The sequence below is a fragment of the Lynx canadensis genome, chromosome A3, assembly GCF_007474595.2.
Source record: "Lynx canadensis isolate LIC74 chromosome A3, mLynCan4.pri.v2, whole genome shotgun sequence".
NCBI lineage: Eukaryota > Metazoa > Chordata > Mammalia > Carnivora > Felidae > Lynx > Lynx canadensis.
In genome coordinates, this window is record NC_044305.1 from 4746712 (window position 1) to 4768291 (window position 21580).

At 48.0% G+C, this 21580-nt stretch overlaps 1 protein-coding gene across 4 annotated transcripts in view; it reads right to left on the reverse strand.

Moving 5' to 3' along the window:
* Positions 1-21580, reverse strand: part of RAB22A (RAB22A, member RAS oncogene family) — a 57823-nt gene that overhangs the window by 3650 nt on the left and 32593 nt on the right. The window contains exons 3-8 of one of the 4 annotated variants that reach the window (XM_030309313.1): positions 19330-19411; positions 9412-9483; positions 9218-9324; positions 8500-8609; positions 3952-4083; positions 1567-3041 (exon numbers count right to left, since the gene is read on the reverse strand). In XM_030309313.1, coding sequence (XP_030165173.1) covers positions 3986-4083; positions 8500-8609; positions 9218-9324; positions 9412-9483; positions 19330-19411 — 469 coding nt within the window. In that variant the 3' untranslated portion in view covers positions 1567-3041; positions 3952-3985. Of the gene's footprint in view, positions 1-1566; positions 4084-8499; positions 8610-9217; positions 9325-9411; positions 9484-10788; positions 11007-19329; positions 19412-21580 lie in introns of those variants that run through there. The other 3 variants (XM_030309314.1, XM_030309316.1, XM_030309315.1) reach the window with 3 other exon arrangements.

Consider the following 21580-nt stretch of genomic DNA (forward strand, 5'->3'; position numbering starts at 1 on the left):
GTAGATATCCAAGGGCTTTCAGTAACTTTTCCCCAGAAGGAAAGGTTTCTCTCAGTACTCATACCGGTTCTTGCAAAGACGTGAATGTGTGAGGGCCCATTTGTCATGTATAACATACTGGGCTCCTATATCTTATATGACCAAGGGGCCATGAAGCATGTTCTCAGTGTGCTCTGGAAAAAAAAGAAAAAAAAGGAAAGAAAAAAAAAAAAAAAAAACCCAACCAGAAACAAACGAGGGGAAAAAAATGCTTACAAGAGTTTACAGATCTTTAGCATCTCGCCCGCAGAAGGTAACAGGTGCCTACGACCATGAACAAATGGCTTTCCAAGCTCTGAGGCTAACTTGCCAATTAGTGCCGTGTAACCTGAATCCGACCTGGCCGTTTGAACACAGTGCCGTGAAAGTACAGATATTTCGGTCTGACATCTCCAGGAAAGCCACGCAAGCTACCTAAAGGACATTTGCGTTACTTTATCTCCCAGAGTTTAATTTAGAAGGTCTCCTAGACCTGTTTTCCTTCTTGAGAACAGAAAAAAAGAAAATACAAGACTTAGAAGTTCTCAGATTAAATGTGGTCTTCTTTCCCTTTTTAATATATTTAAAAATAATGAGAATCGATCACCTCGAGAAGGGCACCAGCCCACGCAAAGGGGGGGCCGGGGGGAGGTTAAGCCTCTAATACAAACGGCTCGATCCTCCAGATACGGGAGGCGTCCGCTTCAAAAAAAATCACAGATGGGCAACAAGGAGGTGTGTTATTTTCAAAGAACTAAATCTTTCAGTTGCCGCGCGTAGCACTCGGGCTGCCTGCGGCTGAAAAGCAGGTGATGGAGGTTTCATCTGGAACCAGAAGGGCTTCCAATAGGTACTTCTCCCTAATCACTTCTTACAGAGAGTTTAAAATGAAGGACACTTAATCATACTCTTACTTTATGTTCTTTTAATCACCAAATGATGGCTAATTAGTTATCATAGAATCAGAAAAACACTTGTGTGAAAGGAGAGTTCTGGAGACCGATGGTTCCTGGGACTGGACACCTGCAAAAGAGCTCATTTCAATTTCTCTGAGAGGAATCGATATACCCTTGCAGCTAATTAGTGCTTTTTCTCCTTCCAGTCCCCAAAGTTTTTTCAAATGGCCCTTTGTCAGAAGAGAACCAAAAAGAAGATTTTTAGAGATGGGCCGTGTCTCAATTCCTTTGAAATCTAGTTTTTTTCCTCCTAAGACCGAACAACAGAGAATGGACCAAATGTGTATCAGATCATTGCTTGGTCAGGTCGTTAATCCAAAGTGTGTCCAAAACAAAACACCGCTTCTGCCTCTAACATTCCTCTTTTGTATCACACAAGCAAACAAAACAAATGGAAACATTTGCCCCGTTTTCATGGGGTACGGACCACACGGATCTCAGATAAGAATCTGCTGCTGAGCAGGAAGGTGGCAACCACGGGAGGAGCAGGGTCTCGTCCCCTCCCGAGACGGTCTGACGGAAACGAGGAGGAAGGAAGGAGGCACTGTCAGCATGGAGCCCGACGTGGGGCTCGAACCCACGAACCGTGAGACCGGGACGCGAGCCGAGATCAAGAGTCAGGAGCCTAACCGACTGAGCCACTTGGGCACCCCACATCATCCATTCTCTGGATAAAACGCGTGGCTGCAACCCGACAGAAATGCCCTCGACAACGGGGAGGCGCATGACAAGTCATGAAGAGAAAGCAGTTGTGGGGGGCTGAGAAGCTGGCCCTCTTTGGGCCGCATGCAGCCAAGGGCGCAATAGGGAGGGGCGCCTCCCAGCGCCTCGCCGGTAAGAGGCACGGGACCGCCTTCCCCTGTGCACCCAGGCACCGTGAAATCACCGACAGGTCTGGAGGAAAAAAATGTGCAGGCCACAGACTTGCAGCATCTTTTGGCGGAACAAGCCAAAAAAGGGCCGCGCGTGCATCGCCTCAGAGTTAGGGGTCAAGCAACCTTTGTTTCTGTTTTGTTGGCCTTCGCGGAGGGAGAGGCCCAGCAGTGGGGATGTCAGGGACATACCAGGGCATGGGCCAGGTGTCCTGCCCCATCTGGATGTATAGGAAATAAAGTTCACCGTCCCCTGCCCGCCCACCTCAGGTGTTAGGAGCCCCCGCTGAGAACCGTGTGTTTTTCTCTCAGAGCTAACTGCACGGTGGGAAGGAAGCAAGAGGCTGGGAGGGCAGAGTCCACATGTATTTTAAACACAACGTTAGAGTTTTCCCTAGCCACATTCCTTCCATATGATTTCAGGAAGAGAATAAATAATTTCAAATGCTTAAGATATCCACCAGGGAAAAGGGAATCGTTTTTTCCTTAATCTGCGTTATAATTTTCCCATTAAAATCTACCCCTATCAAGTGGGGGGGGGGGAGCACAGGGAAATAACAATTATTTTTAAAAGTTTCAACTGTTCAGTTTAAGGATAGCTCGGAAAACACAATTTAGTTTGAAATTCAAGCTGTTTCATTTCCTATTTAATCTTGTAAATTTCCTTCCCTTACAATACTCAGGTTGGAAGGGTGCCAAATTAGACCAGGAGCAAATTGTCACCAACTTCACTTCAGTGCTTTATTTTTAGATTATATTAAAAACCTCATTAGGCTCCCTGAGGGAAAGAGTGTTAACCACTAACAGAGGCAGGGGAATAAAGGAAACAGAAAGATAAGCTGAATTGTTAACAAGGAAAGCTCCCTTAAAACACTTGTCTGGGGCCGCTGTAAATGCTACAAGAAACTGATCGCCCAGACCAGGTGAAATGACGGGAACGCGGAGCTTAATCTTTCACCCCCAGGCTGGGAAGGGCTAGTCAGGCTTGTCAGAGTGGCATTATGTCTTTATTGTGATTTCCAGATGGGGTGTGGAAGGGAGGGGTGCGTGGAAGGTGAGGCAGAGACATCTTTAAAGACTGAGAGCCAAGCGCTCTGTGCCCTCGCACGACACGAACGTGCTTCAGAGTCTCCTGTGGACGGGCTGAAAAGTGGGCGGGCACACGAAGACACGGGGTGCAAGATGAAATGGAGTGCTGGAGGAAACATAGAGTTTATTCATGTATTTACATAATTTATAATCTTTAAGCAATGGTCTCATAAATATAGACTACAACTTTACATATGCTGAGCAACAGAGAACTGGCTCCCCCACCGTTTACACCGCTTTGCGCTCTCTCTTCTTCCTCTTTTTAAAACCAATGCTAGTCAGTTCCAACGTATGCAGTTTGGTTCATTCCAGGCACCTTCTCCGCCACCGCCACCTTGATCGCGAGAGCGTATTTAAAAAGGTGCCAGTAATGTATTTTGTGACACATACAGGACAAGGCCGGAATGCCAGCCTCGGGTGAGCCGTGCACCTGTTGGGACTGTATTGATTTCCTGGATGCGTCACGGGCTAAAGTCTTCAAGGAAAAGTGCTTTTGAGACGGGGGGGGGGGGGGGGGGGGGGAATGGAGTCATTTCCATCGGGCCTATAAATAACCCATTCTATCTAGCTTCATATGATAATTGCCATCCCTCCGCTTACCTCACCTACCACATCTTAAATGCTACGACTCCCCGTAGCAGCGGTAACGGGACGCCAAGGAAATTACAATCTCCACAAGGTCTTTTTTCCCTCGAGAACCACAAAAGTGCTAATTTTCCCTTTACAAATGTTACATGAAACCTTGATTACAAAACTACTCAACAGTTTGATCCTGCCATCCATACAATTACATGTTCCTTTTCCGCAAGGTCAAGTGATACAGTCCCTTCCTTTGCACAGCAGACTCTACGGGATGGAGGTCCGCAGACTGAAATGGTACTGCTGCAGTCTCCAAAGAGAAAGCGGAACTGGCCAATTTCTCTGAATCCTTTTTGCACGAAGAAGACCCTAAACCGGCGAGGCGAAACCTGCCAGCAGGGCCCCCAGCCCTCCTGTTAACTCTCTGGACCACCTACTTCATCATCACCCAGTCCGGAGGCCGAGGCTCGGTCAGCAGCAGCTTCGCTGCGGCTCGGAAGGCTGTCTCCGGAGCTTGAAGCCCTTCCCGCCAGATGGTGGGCTGGCGTCGGCGGACGGAATTCTTCGACCTAGACAGAGAGGACAGGAGGGAAGGGAACGAGCTTTAATTTTCCAATCGGTTGGTTCCCAGACGCAACGATTGTGCACATGCAGCTTGACAGGTTTCACTAAAGTAAAAAGGATTTCACAGATTTTCAATTTTCGACTTATAGAAAAGCTGCAAAGATAATCGTAGACAGCTGTTGCACGTCCTTCACCCGGGGTGTGTTAACATCTCCCATTCCCACGGACCACTTGTGACGATGAAGAATCCCATGCTGGCACATCACTAACTAAGGTTCAGACTTTTATCAGATGACCGCGGTTTTTCCACTCATGTCCTGTTTCTGTGCAGGGGTCCACACGAGGATATCAACGTTGCATTTAGCAAAACCGTTTTTAATCAGAAAGAAATTACATGTTGACAAAACGTTTTAATAAGCAGGGAACGTACGCGCCCCGGTACACAAAATTCCACCATCAGAACATGCTGTCCCTCTGCCTCGGGGCAGAGCCACCGTCCAGAGACAGGTATGCACCCACACCTCTAGCTGTCCCCCTCCTTCGGCCCCGAGAGGGGCAGCCACGTGCGCGGTCGTCCACATTGCTGCTTCCGCTGAACGTGTTCTGGGGGCTGTTCTACCACACCACGGTTCTTCACAGCTCCGAGCTACTGCACTGCATGGAGGCACCGGAATTTGTTTAACCACTCCCCTGTCGACGCATATTTAGTTTGTTTCCAACACTGTGATGGTATTAACAACAGTGTAAAGAATATCTCTGTGAACCGACGCGGAAGATAAATTAACAGGAGGGGAAGAACCAGGTCACGCTATTCTGCCCCTGGGTATTCATCTGACACCTACACCACATTCCCGGTGTCTCTCTAGCACAAGTGCAAGAAGGACGTGCACTTTAACTTTGGACAGATGCCACCAAATTGCTCTCTGAAGAGGCTGTGCCACTTTATCCTCCTACCAACAATGCATGAGAATGAACAGGTTTCACTTTACTGCTCCATGAAGCATAATGTCAATTTCAGGAGCAACCTTAAATCGCCATCCACCTACCCAGACGGGAACGCAAGAGTTGCGTCCGTGCACGGAGGCCTTCCTGAGGCCCTCCCACTTCCCAGCTCTCTCCAACACTTCCGACCCTAAAGTCAGTCAGGAGCCAGAAGCACGTTACTTATTTGCTTACGGAACTAGGTTCCTTGAATCGGACCCTACGCCGTGCGAGGCAAAAGGTCCTGTCTCTCCATCGTTGTTTCTGGGGTCTATTGAGCACACTACCAGGAACGGAGGTATTTTGAAAGCGTGGAACGAACGCATACGTGCATCTTTCTGCACGAACGAGGCTGAGGTGGAACCTGCCACTCTCAGGGCCTTGGTCGCCAAGCCTGGAGCCTCCAGCAGGCTGAGCGGCCCCGCAAATTCAGGTGGGCAGTACGCGACGTGGTGTCTACACTGGAAAGTGTCCCCCAGAGCGTCCTACAGCGACTATTCAGATGCCTGTAGACACGGCTGTGAATAAACTGCAAATTTATTTAAAAGCTTTACTGAAGCTTCTTGTTACACGTTTCCAATAAACGGATCGTGGAAATGCAGCTGGTGCTGCCATCTCTGAAACAGTCTTAGAAGAAAGCAGAGGAGAACATCTTCATGACCTGGGAACAGACCATGATCTCTTAAGTAGGAGCCAGAAAGGGCTAACCGTAAAGGGAAATACGGATAAACCGGATCATGTGAAGGTTTATAATATAATATATTATATTAGGTTTAATCATATATAACAATATAAGGTATTACTAATATATTACATATTAATATATTATATCACAAACCCCAGCTCACCAAAACATTCGCTTCACAAATGAAAGTCAAGCCACCAGTACACGTGATCAACGACAGCCTCGTATCCAAAATAAATGATAAACATAGTTAAGAAAAAGGCAGGTAGCCCAACAGGAAAACGGGCAAAGGTTCACAAAAGAGGATATCCAGATCTGTTCACATAAATGTAAATAAATATGGAGAAAGGGGCTCAACGTCATCAACTGCAGGTCGTAACTGCAGATCAAGACCCACAGGGTGGATATGGCCACCAGCCCGAGTGTCCGCTGGTGTAACCGCTTTGGAGACCGTCTGGCAGCAAATTCCTACGGGGCACCTGCACACCCCGCGACTCAGCGATCGTTCTTCTGGGTCCAAACAGACCTGACAAACAAGCGTGCACAGAGGGTGCACCCTGGACACGGAGCGGAACGCTCACGGTACCACCGGCAATAGCTCCGAGCTGCAAACATCTACTCAAACCCCCATCAACAGAACGGGTGACTACACCGTGGATGTCACCCCCTTCTCCACACGCACACGCACACGCACACACTCTATGGCAACGAGAGCGAGTCCGGCGACGATCTGGGTGGATCTGACAAATGTAACGTAGAACTAAAGAAGCCAGACGCAAAAGGGTCAATACGGTAGGTTAAAAAAAAAAAAAAAAAAAAAAGAGTACAAAAATAGGCAAAACCAATCTGAAGAGCTAGCGGTCAGGACAGCGGTTCCCTGGGTGGGGACAGGAAGGACAGGAAGGGCACACGGGAGCTCCTGGGGTGCTGGCGGGTCTTGATCTCAGTCCTGATTACAGGAGAATACTCACTCTGAAAATTCCCTGAGCTCCGTAATTCTAAGCGCCCTCCTGGACGCGTACTATGCTTCAATAAAAAGTCCGCATGCCAGGCACTGCGCTGATGCGTTTTACTACACCCGGTAAACAATAAACTCAATTTACGTCTCTCTAAATTTTTCTGATCTTTGGGAACATAGATTTTCTTATTTTTCACAGTGAAAATGAGCACGTACGTGCTAGGTTTTATTTGAGAGTTGTCACTGTTGGCATCATTCACTACCTTTGTTTTTAATACTACCGAAGAACACGCCAAAAAAATGGCAACGATTCCGGCACGCTCCCACCAGCACGCTCTGGGATGTTTCCGCCTGAACTGAAAAATTCCTGACTGGCCTCACGCTGCCTTTCAAGTATGTATTTGGGTAACTGCTATTTACAGTCCAGGAAGGCACTACACGTCATGACTTCAAATGCTGAAGTGAAGGGACTGGACGTGGGGCTGGAGATCAGCGGGCCAGTGGCCCTCTGCGGTGGCAGATGGCCTCGGCAATACTCTGAAAGGACTCCGAGGACTCTCGCACGGTACTCTGACGACGCTTGAATCGGTGGCCCAGTCTAAACAATGGGACGTATCCCATAAAACCCAGACCCTGAGCCAACTAAAACCATCGAAGAATAAAGATAAAAACCACCCCAGCAACTGGGCAACCAGGGGGCCTACATGCCAGTGTGACCCCACCTGCTGGTGCGGGGCCCCACACGCCAGCTGTCGGGGTCGCGGGGGCTGTCTGCGGCTTCCACGTCCCAGGGCTGGGGGCCCGTCCCTGCCTGGCCGTGCTGGGTGCTGCACTCCCCGCTCCCTCCTCTACACGATGGCCAAGTGCCCTTCCGGCCTCAGTGACCTCTGACCTCACACCGTTGACGGATCTGGACGAGTAAGTTCACCGTGCCCTGTCAGCCTTCTCCTGGTCACCTGCAAGTCTGACGCGTCCGGCTAACGTGAACCCCAGGTCCCTGCAGAGCTTGACCCGTCCAGTCTCACCTCCTCGGGGAGGCCCTCCCTGACCACCAGCGGACACGCCTTCACTTCATCCCACACTACCGTTTCCCATCACTGCAGATCACCGGGAGGCATCTTACTCATATTTGCGCTCGCCGCCTGCCTGTCGAAGCAGAAAGTGCGCTTCAGGAGAGCAGGGCCACGCCTGTCTTGTTCACCGCCGTCTCCCCCGAGCCAGCAACGGTTCTCAATAAATATTTTGATGAATTTGAATGAAATGAATAAACATAGATACAATCTGTAGAGGGTCCCCAAGGTATGCGGCAGCCTCCTTCCATCTAGCAGCATCATATTAACACTTCTGGAAAGGGAAGGGGGAGGGATGGGAAGGGGAGGTCTGACTTTTTACTCTCCTGGTATTAATTTTTGAGGGTTTTCTTACAGTGGAATCACACTTGAATTTCACTTCCCTTTATTGTTTTGTTCACCGTCGATGACTCTGGATGGCTAATTGAAACACATTTAGAGAGACAGAGCGCAAGATGACAGCTTCCAGGACCTCAAGGCCCTGAGCATTATTTATTCGGCAGCAACATTCTTTTGAGAAGGGTTGCAGTCATCAGGCAGGGGCTCTCCAGCAATGAGAACACGAGCTGGAACCCAGCCGCCACTCTTACATTCTCCAATCTCGTGCCACTGAGAACAATGTCAGAGACCAGACTATTCTATGTACGGACGGAATTCTCCCCAGCCACGTAATTCTGTATTAAGTTGCTCTGCACAGAGGAAACCCATGAGGCACAGAGATACTCACTAATTTCTATAAAGAGTTCATTTATGTTTATTGCGTTTTTCGCGCTGGTCTCCACAAAAATCGCATGGATGGAGTCGGCGTAGTCCTTCGCGTCTCTCTCCATGACTTCTCTGGAAGGCAACAATTACCCGGTAATTAACCAGATTTGTGATGACAAAGGATGTCATGAACGGCTAGTGACTGAGCCCTGAAAACATGGTCCTCCCGATTACACCACTTATATGGTTCCACAGAACAAAACAAAACAGAACCCAGCAGTACGAGCAATCCAGCTATCTGATAGAACGGTCACAGAATAGCAAGAGGGGGGTTTCCCTCCCCCCACCCCCCAAAGGAAAGTCCTCGCTTTGGGAATCACGGAAGTGGTCCAGAGAAACTGCCAATAAATGTGCCTTCCTTAAGGTATACGTGTTTTCCCCTATTCAAGTACCCTATGTCATGGGAACGGGGTGGGGGCTAGACTAACCTCAGATAACGTCAAGTGTGATGTCACCAGTGCTTAAATAAAGCACACACCTGCCCCTCTCTCTCTCTGTAATCTAATCACCCCCAAATGTCTGAACTCTTAATTTTTGTTGGAAACTTCAGGACTTCAACCGAACCAAAAGGAATTTTTCAACGTCAGAGATAAAATAAAAGAAGATTCTTATATTGGATATTTCTCAGGAAGAAAAGGAACACATAATCAGCACCGTAATCTCCCGTTCTAATAACTTACCTGACGTCGATAAGATCACACTTATTTCCTGCTATGGCAACCACAATATTGGGCGGGCCATGCTGCCGGAGCTCCCTCACCCAGTTCTTTAATGTTGAAAATGTCTCCTGGAACACAAGAAAAGAAAGCGGCTGGAGGGCCAAGCAGCCAAAACAGGGGTTTCGGAACAGTCTAAGGAAAATGGAAAGTCTTACTTCTTTTGTGATATCATAAACAATTATAGCTGCAGCCGACCCTCGGTAGTACATGGGTGCTAAGGCACGGAACTGCGGAGAAGGGGGGGAAGAAACAACAAAATTGGGAAAGCGGGTTAAAGATGTTTTTTATTTGACTTTTAGGCCCATTATCCCTGCACAAAAGGTAATCTTTCTCTCAAGCCAGAGAAGACGACGTGATGCGTTAGTTGGAGCAGATGAACCGGTAATTACCAAAGGCAAAAAAACCTTTAACGTAACGCTGAACGTCTCTCAGAAGATAGTTTAGAATACAGTTTCATAGGAATTAAATATGGTGCTATAAACAATTGTTTCAGCTAAAAAGGCTTCTTAATTGAACTCCGTGTTATAATCCCCGAATTCATTTGTTCAATAGTCCTTTACACTTTGGCTTCCAAAACTATCACGGAGGTAAAAATAATGCCGTGAATCGCTCTCCAGAGAAGTGGCTGCGTTTGGGTGTCGTAAAGATAACCCTGTAATCTAAATGCTGATCGCGCTACAGAAACGCGTCCGCGTTTGCATTCGCTACTCGGGGGACTTTGTAGCTTGCTCGTCTGATCTCTCTGCGCACGTGGCAGTTCCCAAATGCGGGCGCAAATCTCATTCCGTTTACGTGGATCTCACTGTCCTGTGCGGCCCCTCCCCACCCCTCGCACCCCGGCCCCCGACCCGGATAACCGCAGGGCCCCCTCAGCAGCCACCTCTCCCGAGGAGCGCGAGAGACGGCGAGTGGAAAACGGGACGCTGCTTGCTGGGCATCTTGCTCAGTGGACGTGACGTTTACCTACAGCCGAGCTTCACTGTAGACCCCGACTTTGAAAGCTGAGCCCACCTACGGCTGATGGGATACCACTGTTCTCTGTTCGGGTGGCTGACCCCCAAATACAGGTAGGAACCGTCGTCACAGGGGAGTGTCTGGCATACGGTACAATTCACATGCGGAACTACCGATTTTGCAACTTCTTTTCCAATGAGCTTAAGCTTTGGCTTTTAAACTTTTAAGTTAATTTGAGTTTCGTACGAGAAAGTGAAACTACGACTGCAAGCTCTGTGAGGGGAGAGCACGTCTGCTCAGTCTACCATCTCATCTCTGGGGCCTGGTGCCTGGCAGGCTGTCGGTGAGCACGAATCGGGGAGCGAATGAATCGAGGACGGTTTCGGGATGAGGTGACGTGACCAGCTGAGTGCCAGACGGCACAGCCGTACGTATGAAGTGTCACTACGCTTTGTGAGAAAGATCTCTGCCTCTGGGGTGAAACCCTGATGATTTCCAAACAAACAGGTTCAGTTTGCGCGAGAAAAGAACAAAAGACGGTAAGGAAGAAAGCACTACGGAGTAGGAAGCTACGTTACCGGGCGGGAAAGACTGTGGACGGGCTTCCGCGGGGTGAGGCGGCACAGCGGGTGACGCGTTAGCTTCCCTTTCCAGTCCCTCCTTCCCTTTGTGCCTTCGGCCATCCGTCCGTCCGCCGCTGTCACACACAGCGGACGCACAACGCTCTGCTAGTTCCAGGCGTACGGCAGGGGACCTGACAAGTTTACGCGTTGTGCTGTGCCCCTGGTCAGGACGGCTGCCAGTCGGTCACTGCGATTACAGCACCACTGATCGACTTCTGCTGCTTCTCCTGCCCTCCTCGCGACTTCTTCATTCCGCGGCTGGAGGCCTGGCCCTCCCGCTCCCCCTCGCCCATTTTGCCCACCTCCCCACCCTGCTTCCCTCCCGCAATCACCAGTTTGTTCTCTGTATTCATGGATCTGTTTCTGCTTTTTTTTTTAGATTCCACATGTAAGTGAAATCACATGGTATTTGTCTTTCTCTGACTTATTTCCTTAGCATTATACTGGCTAGCTCCGTCCGTGTTCTTGCAGACGGCAAGATCTCATTTTTTTAGAATACTTAATGGCTGAGAAGTATTCTATTGGTGTGTGTGTGTGTGTGTGTGTACACACACACACACACACCCCCCCCACATCTCTGTATCTGTTTGTCTATCAATGGACACATAGGTTGCTTCCATGTCTTGGCTACGGTAAATAATGCTGCAATAAACAAGGGGTACATCTATCTCTTTGAATTAATGCTTTCATTGTCTTTGGTTAAATACTCAGTAGTGGAACTACTGGATCATATGGTAGTTCCAGTTTTACTGTTTGATGAAGCCCCATCCTGTTTTCCACAGTGGCTGCACTAGTTTGCATTCCCACCAACAGGGCACGAGGGCTCCCTTTGCTCCACATCCTCACCAGCACTTGTTGCTTCTTGTGTCTTTAGAGACTAGCCATTCTGACAGCTGTGAGATGGTATCTCTTTGTGGTTTTGATTTGTGTTTCCCTGGTGACTGGTGATGTTGAGCATCTTCCTGTGTGTCTGTTGAGCACCTGTGTGTCTTCTTTGGAAAAATGTCTATTCAGTTCCTCTGCCCATTTTAAAATCAGATTATCTGTCGCTGTTTTCTGGATGCTGACTGTGTTAAGTTCTTTAAATATTTTGGGTATTAACCCCTTATCGGATATATAATTTTAGCTTTCGTTTTTAAGAGAAAAAAAATTTTTTTAATGTTTATTTGTTTTTGAGAGACACAGACAAAGCGAGCCTGGGAGGGGCAGAGAGACAGGAAGACACAGAATCCGAAGCAGGCTCCAAGCTCTGAGCCACCAGCACAAGAGCCCAACTCAGGGCTCGAACCCACGAACTGTGGGATCATGACCTGAACCGAAGTTGGACGCTCAACTGACTGAGCCACCCAGGTGTCCCTTAGCTTTCACTTTTGATGTATGATACTGGCAACAACCTTTGTAAAGTTGTTGGGTTTTTTGGTTTTCTTTTTAAATTTGTAAGGGTAAAATTCATGTAGAGAAATGCAAAGATCTTAAGATAGATAAAAGATCTTAAGTTTTGATAAAACAACCAACGTGTATGTATACATCCATGCGAACACCAAGCAAGATATAAAATATTTCTATCAATACAGAAAGTTCTTTAACGTCCCTCTTATCACACCCCTTCTTTATTCCTGATAATCACTCTTGTCTTCAAGTCTATTTCACTGGTATTTGTTGATGGCGATGTAACCACAATAATTTCCTTTTGCTTATGATTTACACAGAATAGGCTTTTCCATTCTCTTATTTTCAAGCTATGTTTTAACAGTGAAGGTAATCTTCTTACATCAGTAAGTACATTAAAGGTAAAGGAACTGAATATTCTGTTTAAAAGGCAGACGTTGTCAGATTGCATCAAAAACCAGGCTTGAACTATGTGCTGGTTAGAAGGTCTCCCATTTTGCTATTTGTTTTAGATTTATTTCATTAAAAACACAATCCTGTTTTTCCTTTCATCCCCTCTTTTTCTCACTATTTTTAGCACTCAATTTTAACATCTTAATTTGCCCACTAGCCTTTTAGCTACACCTTCTTGTATTTAAAAAAAAAATTTTTTTCTTTTTTTTTTACATTTATTTCTTTTTGAGAGACAGAGCACAAGTGGGGAGGGGCAGAGAGAGAAGGAGACAGAATCCCAAGCAGGCTCCAGGCTCCGAGCTGTCCGCACAGAGCCTGACGCGGGGCTAGAACCCATGAACTGTGGGATCGTGACCTGAGCCGAAGTCGGACGCTCGACCGACTCAGCCACCCGCGCGCCCCACACACCTTCTTGTATTTTTAAGTGGTTGCTCTTGTGACTACAATACACGCTTTTTTCTCACTGTCTATTTAAGAGTTTAAAATGCACCACCTCGCATAAAATATCAGAACCTTGCAAGAGTCTAATTTTTTAAATCCCATTGGTCTCTGTGCTGTCAAATATTCAAAGTCTACGTGTACTAGAAGCCATACGATCCAACGTTAGGATGTTTACATTCATAGCCAGTAAATAAGAAAACAAAAGACAGACTTTCCTCTTTACCCTTTCCGGCAGCCATTCTCACGGGGACGAGTTGCCACCCGGCGGTGCGTCCGTCTGGCCAGACAGACTCTCTGGGGCTGCGGCTGAGTCTTCTCTGCTCTTGTTCGTCTACAAAGGTCATTCCTTTGACTTCATATTTGAGAGAGAATTCTGGCTGACGGACATCTTTCTGCTCTCAGCCCTTTCAAGATACCTCGTCCCACTGTCTTCCAGCCGCCGCTGTCTTGGTGACAAGCCGGGGCCCCCGCGCACTGCTGTTCCTTGCAGTGTGTCTACTGTCCCTGATGCTTTCGAGGTGACCCTCTTTGACTCCGGTTTTCAGCAGTCTCTGTGGTTTCTTTGTACTGACAGGTCTGCCGGAACTTCCTGGATCTGTGAGTTGATGGTGTGTTTTGCCAAATCTGGGAAATTTTCTTGGGAGGATCTTCTCCTTGTTTCCCCTGTCTCTTCACCACTGCTGGGTCTCTAGTTGCACAAATCAGGTTGTCTGGATCTGTCCCAGCAGTAAGGAGACAGAGTTCGGATTTCCTGCTCTTTCTCTGTTCTGACTGGCTAACCTGTTTGCCTCCCGTGCAGGGGAGTTTCTATCGTAGGCACTGCAGCTTTTCAGCTTCAGCATTTCTTGTCGGTCTGATCCTTAGTTTCCTTTCTGTGCGAGGGTCCTCATGTGTAGTGAAGTCAGTAAGACTACTTTTCCTTGAAGTCTTTGAACATATTTAAACTATCTGGCTTCTATTAGCCCGTCTGAAGAGTGTTAAAATACCGGACACTCGCCCTGACGTTGGTTTTACACGTGGCGAGGGGGTGCCTACTTGTGGTCTGGGACGTGGTCTCACCTGCAAGGCCCGGCCCTTCCGAGGTTCCAGCGGAAGCCCAGGGTGTCGTGCTGGCACTCCTCTCCAATAAGGCAGGACTGGACTCCACCTCCGGACTCTGCTTCTCCTGTGATGAGCAGGGGCCGAATCTCTGCTCAGCCTTGTCACCGCTCTAGCTGTTGTTTTTCCGTCCAGTTCCTTAGCGTCTCCCCTGTGCATTTGCAACTGGGGGTCAAATGGAGGCTTGAGGGGAATTCATGAGCGGATTTTAGAGGTTGCTTCCTTGTTGGGTCCATCTTTTCTGGGATTTGCGCCCCCTTTTCCCCAGCGTCTCTAGCAGCATCAAACTGTCCTCAAATACCACAAGCTAAAAACCAGGGCTTTCTGTGTGAGTCCTAGCTACCTTGCGCTGCCTGGTCTGGAGAGTGGCCTCTGGGGAAAAGCTACAAAAAACATGAGCCTCACCGTGGCCATCCCTTCTGTAGTCCCCGAAAGACTACTTTCGGCAGTGCCTTCAGAATTGTTTTTTAATGTTTTGTCCAGAGTTTGTATATGGTTGTTGTCTCTGGGAGCGTTAGTCCCTTATAAGCCACTCTGCCGTTATTGACACTGAAACTCTTTCCATGACCCTTTTGATGTAAAGAAAGAAAGCGGTGGTTTAAAAAGACACTCAGGACATCTGCACATCTCTGCTCCAAATCTGTCTCTGGATCAAGGTTGGCAAAGCTTTTTCTGGAAAAGACCACGTACTCAAGATTTTGGGCTTTGTGGGTCATTTGATCTCTGTCACAACTACTCAACTCTACTACTAAAGAAATCTACTGAAAGTAGCTATAGACTACATAAACAAAAAAGTACGGTTGTATATCAATAAAACTTTACTTCTAGAAACAGGCAGCAGGCTGCATTGGTTGACAAGCCAGAGTGTCAACCCCAGCTCTAGCATGATACTCAGCTACTACACGTGTTCCCGATTTTAAAACAGGACAGTAAAAGACTTTGTGCCTTCCTGGCGCTCTGACCTCTGGGAATGGTCATCAGGAGAATCCACATTAAGATTCAGAGTCATAAATCTAAGGACTGGACACAGCATCTATTAGATTGTGGTTCAGAAGCTTTCTTGGCAAAAGTATCTGAAATGTTTCTCCATTTCCGGGGTATTTATGGGATCTGTGGAGCTTGCGTGCGTGCTGCTGGCTCTGCCTCCATGCCACCGCTGACGTCCTTGTTAGTGAAGGATGACTGGTGGAGGGAGGTCACTTCAAATGAATTCACTTAGGATAGCAAATAGTGACACAAAGATCTGACAAAGGCACTCTCTTGAGAAAATAAATTTAAATTATGAAAACAAGTTTCATTTCATGTGATGTTAGGGAAAACATTGGGTTTATCATCGCAAGCACGAGCTAGTTTCCTGAATGAACACTGCATCGAAGTTGATTGAGGACTTGTGATTCTCCTGATGAAACAATATGCTAGCACAATACGATGTCTGTCTTTCATTTCATGCTTGACTCTCCTATCCTGTCATAAAAAGGAAATTTTCGCAAAAATATCTGAGGACTCCATCAGCCTTTCCTAGGCTGCTCAACTCTTTGGTCCACAAATCATTATCTTCTGAAACACTTATATCATCATCCTTATCGGTATTTTCCTCATCATTTAACAAGATCCCTACTGTCAATGGCTTTGCATGACATTTGTGAAGTTCTCCAAAATCGCTTTCGTTGATGTAATGAAATCAATTTGCAAATCAATTGCAACCGGACCATCAGAAAGACAATCCACCCGCCAAAACCATAGACAGCAACAGATGCGAGGGTCCAATGGGGAGGATGTCTGAACGGTCGGTTCATCAGAAAGGATTCTCATTTTATGACGCCTTTTGGTTCCATGATGTACGTTACTACTGTAGAGAACCGAACAATACGTACGCAAATACCCGAACTTTATACTTTGAGGCATGCAATACTCACATGGTAACAGCAGGCAGAGGATCTGTCCTTCTCATCTGTGCAAAGATAGGGCTGGCAGTCAAATGACATAAGTCCACTGACATCAATACTGTGTGCCAGGGGCCGAGAGCACAGACGTGAATACAGTCTCTGCCCACTAGGAGCTCACAGTCTAACAGAAGACACAAGTGAGGAAATCGACAATCCCGTGGATGGGGGCAATCAGAGACCGTGTGGGACACAAGGAAATACTCTGAAGAGTTCCTTCACTGATCGGTTCAACCAGCGTCTGATCATCAGTGCTTTGTCAGGCACTATGCTAGGCCACGGGAACAGGGCAGTGAAAGGACACTGGTTCCAGCTCTGGTCAATCAAGTTCAGTAGACAGGTCATCTAACTGCAACTTGTAATGAGGGTCCTCAGGAAAATGAACAGGGGGCAGTGATGGAGCACGCACTGGGGTCCTGCTTCGGTACAGGGGGGTTAGGGAAAACTCCAGGGTGTGTCACTGAACCTGAGCCTAACAGGCTGGGCCGGCGGGCCATGCTCTGAGCAGAGGAAGAGAGCAGAAGGAGGGATGTACCTAAGGCCTGAGAGGCAAGGGCCCTGGGGCATTTGAGGAACCGAGTGGAGGCTAGTGGGCGGGTGAGAGGGTGGATGAGCCAGGAGGGGCACCGGGGCTAGAAGGCAGGGCAGGCCGAGCAGGACTTTGCAGGCCGCCTTTTAGGCCTTGGCTGTTGTGAGAGAAGCAGTGGGAAGCCACTGAAGGAAGAGAGTAGCGTCCGATTCCTGTTTTCAGAAGATCCCTCCAGGTCCTGTGAGGAGAAGTGACACAGGGTGGCAGGCTGGGAAGGGGGAAGCAGGGGACCAGTTAAAAGGCTACAGGGACCCTCTGTGAGTCACAGGCGGCTGAGAGCGGAGCGCTGGCAGGAGAGGTGGAGGGAGGTGACCGTATGTGACGTGCATTCAGAAGACACAGCTGCCCGGCACGCGGAATGAGCAAAATGTGAGGGCAGCTGAGGAAGGACGCGTCCAAGGCGACTTCCAGACTCGGGTGTGAGCAACGGGGGCAGGCGGCAACGCGGTCACTTCTCTGAGAAGAGCAGGGATGCTAGGAAAGCCCCCTTGAGGTGACATCAGAGGTGAGTTTGGAAGGCTGGATATGAGCTTTCTAGGCTCAAGTGGGAGGGAGGGTATTCCGAGCCGAGGGAACAACAGTGCACAGGGACGAGGGGAGGGGACCACATGGCATGGTGGAGGACCATAAGCAGCCTGGTCCCAAAGTTAAACTGGGGGGAAGTGACGAAAATGGAGTCTGGCCGAGTGTGGCACACTCAGGTCTTAAAGGCCTCGCCCAGGACAAGCTGGCAGTCAGAGCGAGCCCACGGACGGGTCTCGTAGGAGGCTCACAGCATTTCAACTGTCTGTGGTCGGCTGTCAGATGTTTTGCTTTTCTTAAACCCCGTGCGGCCTGGCTGGCTTGGATGTCACTCCTGCCCCGTAGCTGGCGTTCCTCTCCCGACGGTCTCCACGGCACGGGGTTCCACGGGGCGGCTCTCCCCAGCCCTGCCCGCCCGCCCGCCGCCCATCCCCTAAGCCAGCCCCCAGCTTCGGGTCAGGGGGAGGTAGACTTGCATCCCGGAGCAACTACCCCGCCGCAGAATCAATCACAAGTGGGGCAACAAGAGGCAGGCGAGTCAGCTAATTACAAAACTTAAAAGAACCTGCTATTATGGTAGCGGTAAGGGAGAGGAGTAAAGCGCTGTGTTATTCTTTTTTTATGTTCTAGAAAAAAGAGATGTTATACATCATGGTGTATCCTAGGACAGGCTCTGATTCAAAGTATAATGGAATCTATATTCTAGCATGATTCTTTATGATGAGGGTTTTGCTGGATCATCAAATATATGGGAGGGGGTAATTGGAACTTGGGGATTCAGTGAAAGGTACATATATTATTGGTACGAAGAGCCACAGGCGTTCTTGGCTAATAGGACAGACGCCAGGGCTGTGTCTACAGACACATTCACAAAGGCTACGGGAAGCCACGCTTGTGAAGGCTGGGAGAGTGATGGTTAGCAAAGGTCTAGCTGTCCTAACTGCTCCATTCTAGATGTACAACACAAACAGAGTAGGAGTGGGGAGTGGGAGATGAGGCAGACATATCTCAGATGAGTAATTGGACGCAGGGCACGACATCCAGCGTTAAAAAACAAACAAGAAAACGACAGAAGAAACCAAACAGAGCCAACTTAAGACGTGAAATCTGTACAAATGTATGGTGTCTACGTCTAGGACAACAGTAATGGCTTGTTTTGTCTTCCTCCATTTGTCTGTGACGACTCTTGTCAGATCTGTTAGCGTACGCGGTATCTATGGCGTCTTAGATAAGACCGTGACGACAGACTATTTCTCCTGGTTACTTCTGCTACCCTTTTAAGAGCTTACGATAGCACCATGCATCCATCAGATGTTCTGTTTTGATAGTACTGCTTGAAAACAAAATTAAACAGCAGCTGAATAATGGGGTGGCTGCCAGAGGCCCCTCGACAGGGAAATCAGACACGGAGCCCAGAGGGAAAACGAGGCAGCAGGGAAGTGTCTGTCCCCTTCCCTGCCTTCCCACCCCTGTCCGATACGGGTGGGCCTCAGGAAACCCCATTCTGCACAGGATGCCCTGGCCCGGGCCCCACCCCTGGTTCAGGCTCTTCCTTACGCAGAGAACCATCTCGGACAATTTTATCGTCAGGCGTTTATTAACTACCTATTGCTCAGCTCCGTGTTAGCTCATCCGTTTCACTTAAACCTCAAAGTTTATATGCTGTAAAGTTCCCTCTTTAGCTTTTAAAAGGCAGCTATAAATGAGATGTGCTTAACTCTCCCTTTCTACCACTAATTCTTTTATATCTTTGCTAGAGGACGGAGCCCCAAATTACACACAATGCTCTGAGTGGGATTTTATCAGGCCTGTTAGTCAGCATTTACTCCGAGACACTAAAAAGTATAAAAATGCCCTCAGTGCCCATTATCACTTTCTCCATCAGTGGACTTTGTGGCTCTAATTGAAAAGAAAAAGGCTGGCCCACGCAAATGGAAATAAATGCGTCTCTGGTGCGCGGGAGAGAAGTGAGTGACGTGGAATGATGGGGACAATGACAGTTCGGTCGGAGCTTTACTGTGGGCCTCAGAAGAACACATAGTAAATTAAAGGGCAACTTACTCGTTCTTGTCCAGCTGTATCCCAGATTAGGAATTTGTGTAGCTCATTTTGGTACTGGACAGTCTTGGTCATAAAAGATGCCCTATAAAGAGAGACCTAAATGATCAGAATACTTTTATTTAGAAATAAAATACTTTTATTTAAAGCACGACGCCAGCCCCGGTTGGAAACATCACTTAGACTTAAGCTCACACTCCCGCTCCACCCCATCTCCTAATTGTGGTCCTCTCTGGAGTATTTATGGGAGGCTCGGACGCTAGCTGCATATGCTGGGTCAAAAGAAAGCATTCGGCACATCTGCCCCAGAGTTCTTTGGTTTGGGATTGCCTAAGCTCCTTATCAAAAGAACCAAGAGACGATCTGGTAATCTAGATATGGACCTCCCTTGTAAACTACACAGAAGCTGTTATTAACAAAGATGGTATCATGGGAAAACTTTCTAAAAAAACCCGTGTGTCCAGGAAGGGAGTGCACTAATAAAAAATAATAGGCCGTTGCGGTTTGTGCTCCCCATTCCGCGACCACACGACTATACAAGTAGCTGAGTGAGAGGCAGTGCAACACTAGAGTTAATAAAAATAAGATGCCAAACAAGGAGCAAGAGGACGGCCGAAGAAATGATGACCTGGGGGCCACTTCCGAGTTCCAGCTGACCCGGTGGGCCACACCAGCCCTCTGGGCCTGACCCCGCCCTCGATGGGGAAGGAGGGACGGTGGGTAGGTCACTCACTCTGAGAGACCACTCTGCCCCAAGGCCTTGGAAGGTCCCTATCGTTTGGGGGTCTTCTCCTCTTTGGAGATCCTGTGAGGAGCCACGGTGGCCCAGAGCATATGCCTGGACACTCCGGGGGCTCCTGGACACAGGCTCAAAGTCCTGGGGCTGGGCTCAGCTCCAGTGTTATCTTCTAGCCGCATCTCAGGCAGACAGCTCCCTCCTGGGAAGTCCTTTGTCCCCCAGGCTCCTCCACGTGGCCTATCAGGCTGCTGGCAGAACCCAGAGATGATTATGCTTTCTTTTGTACTGGATAACAAGCCTTCTGGGGCCGAGGGCCAAGTCGTACTCTTAGAATCCTACCCTAATCATCTTAATCAGGACATGAATGCGATGGCTAGGCATTTTCAAATACACAGGATGTCTGAAATATTTTTTGAGATTCAAGTTAATTGTGCAAGTTCTTTAAGAAAGTGCAAGCTGAAATCCATAGAATGACTTTCTGAAGAATCACGGAGTTTAGAGAAGTATCAGAATCCTTAGTTTTAAAAACTTAAACTCTAATACAATGAATGCCTGGCAATATTTATATCAGTTTATGGTTTAGCAAGCAGCCTCTGGAATAGTGACTGTGATGAGGAAGCAAGATCACATTTATTGGACAGGTACCATTTACTGGATATTTATTTACTGGAAATTTACCCCTTGGTATCCTTAGTAAAGTGCTTTATGCATAGACGGTGCTCGATAAATGGTTATCGTATCAAAAACTTCTGACGACCCACCATGATTAAATCAGGATGTGCGACGTGATCTCTCACTTAGGAAAGATCTGAGCATTCAAAAAGCAGTGTTTCTTGTGAAGATTAAATGCTATGAGGCATGGGGAAGTGCTTTGTAAATTGTAAAGCACTATACCTATACAAGGTATTATTATTATTATTTAAAGGCAGCTCCAGGAAATGTTTTAGTTTAGACTCTGCAATTAGTCCTAAAAGCTTACAGCTCAACTCTCCATCAATTACGGCTGTGGTGTTACATTTAAGAGTGACAACAGGCATCCAATAGAGGCCTGTGAACAGAACCAACGCACCCAACACATCCATTTTGGCCGCTCAAAGAGCAAGAGAAGAAATATGCTTCAAGGAGACAAAAAGATGAGAAAGGTATATGCAACAATTAAAAGGGAATGTTTCATTCCAGAATCAGAATTCCCCAAAGCTCAACCCGTCCGCCAACGATTTCTCCTTTAACAAATACACGGGTTCGCTACTCAGGTGAAAGACACGTAAAACGGCAGCTGCGATGCAACATAAGAATCTGACAGATTAAATCCAACTTCCTGTCTGACCCGAGACCACTCTCCCAGCTCCCCACCGTCATCACTCTTGACACACCTCCTTCTTGTCTACACGGAGCTCTGGCGAGTCAACTGAGCTCTGCAAGCTCAACTGAGGTCTTCTTGCAGCCACATCTGCTGGCTTCTTGTTCTTCGTGTCTGTAGGAGTCTCATCCGTCCTTCTGTCTCGACCACCCAGA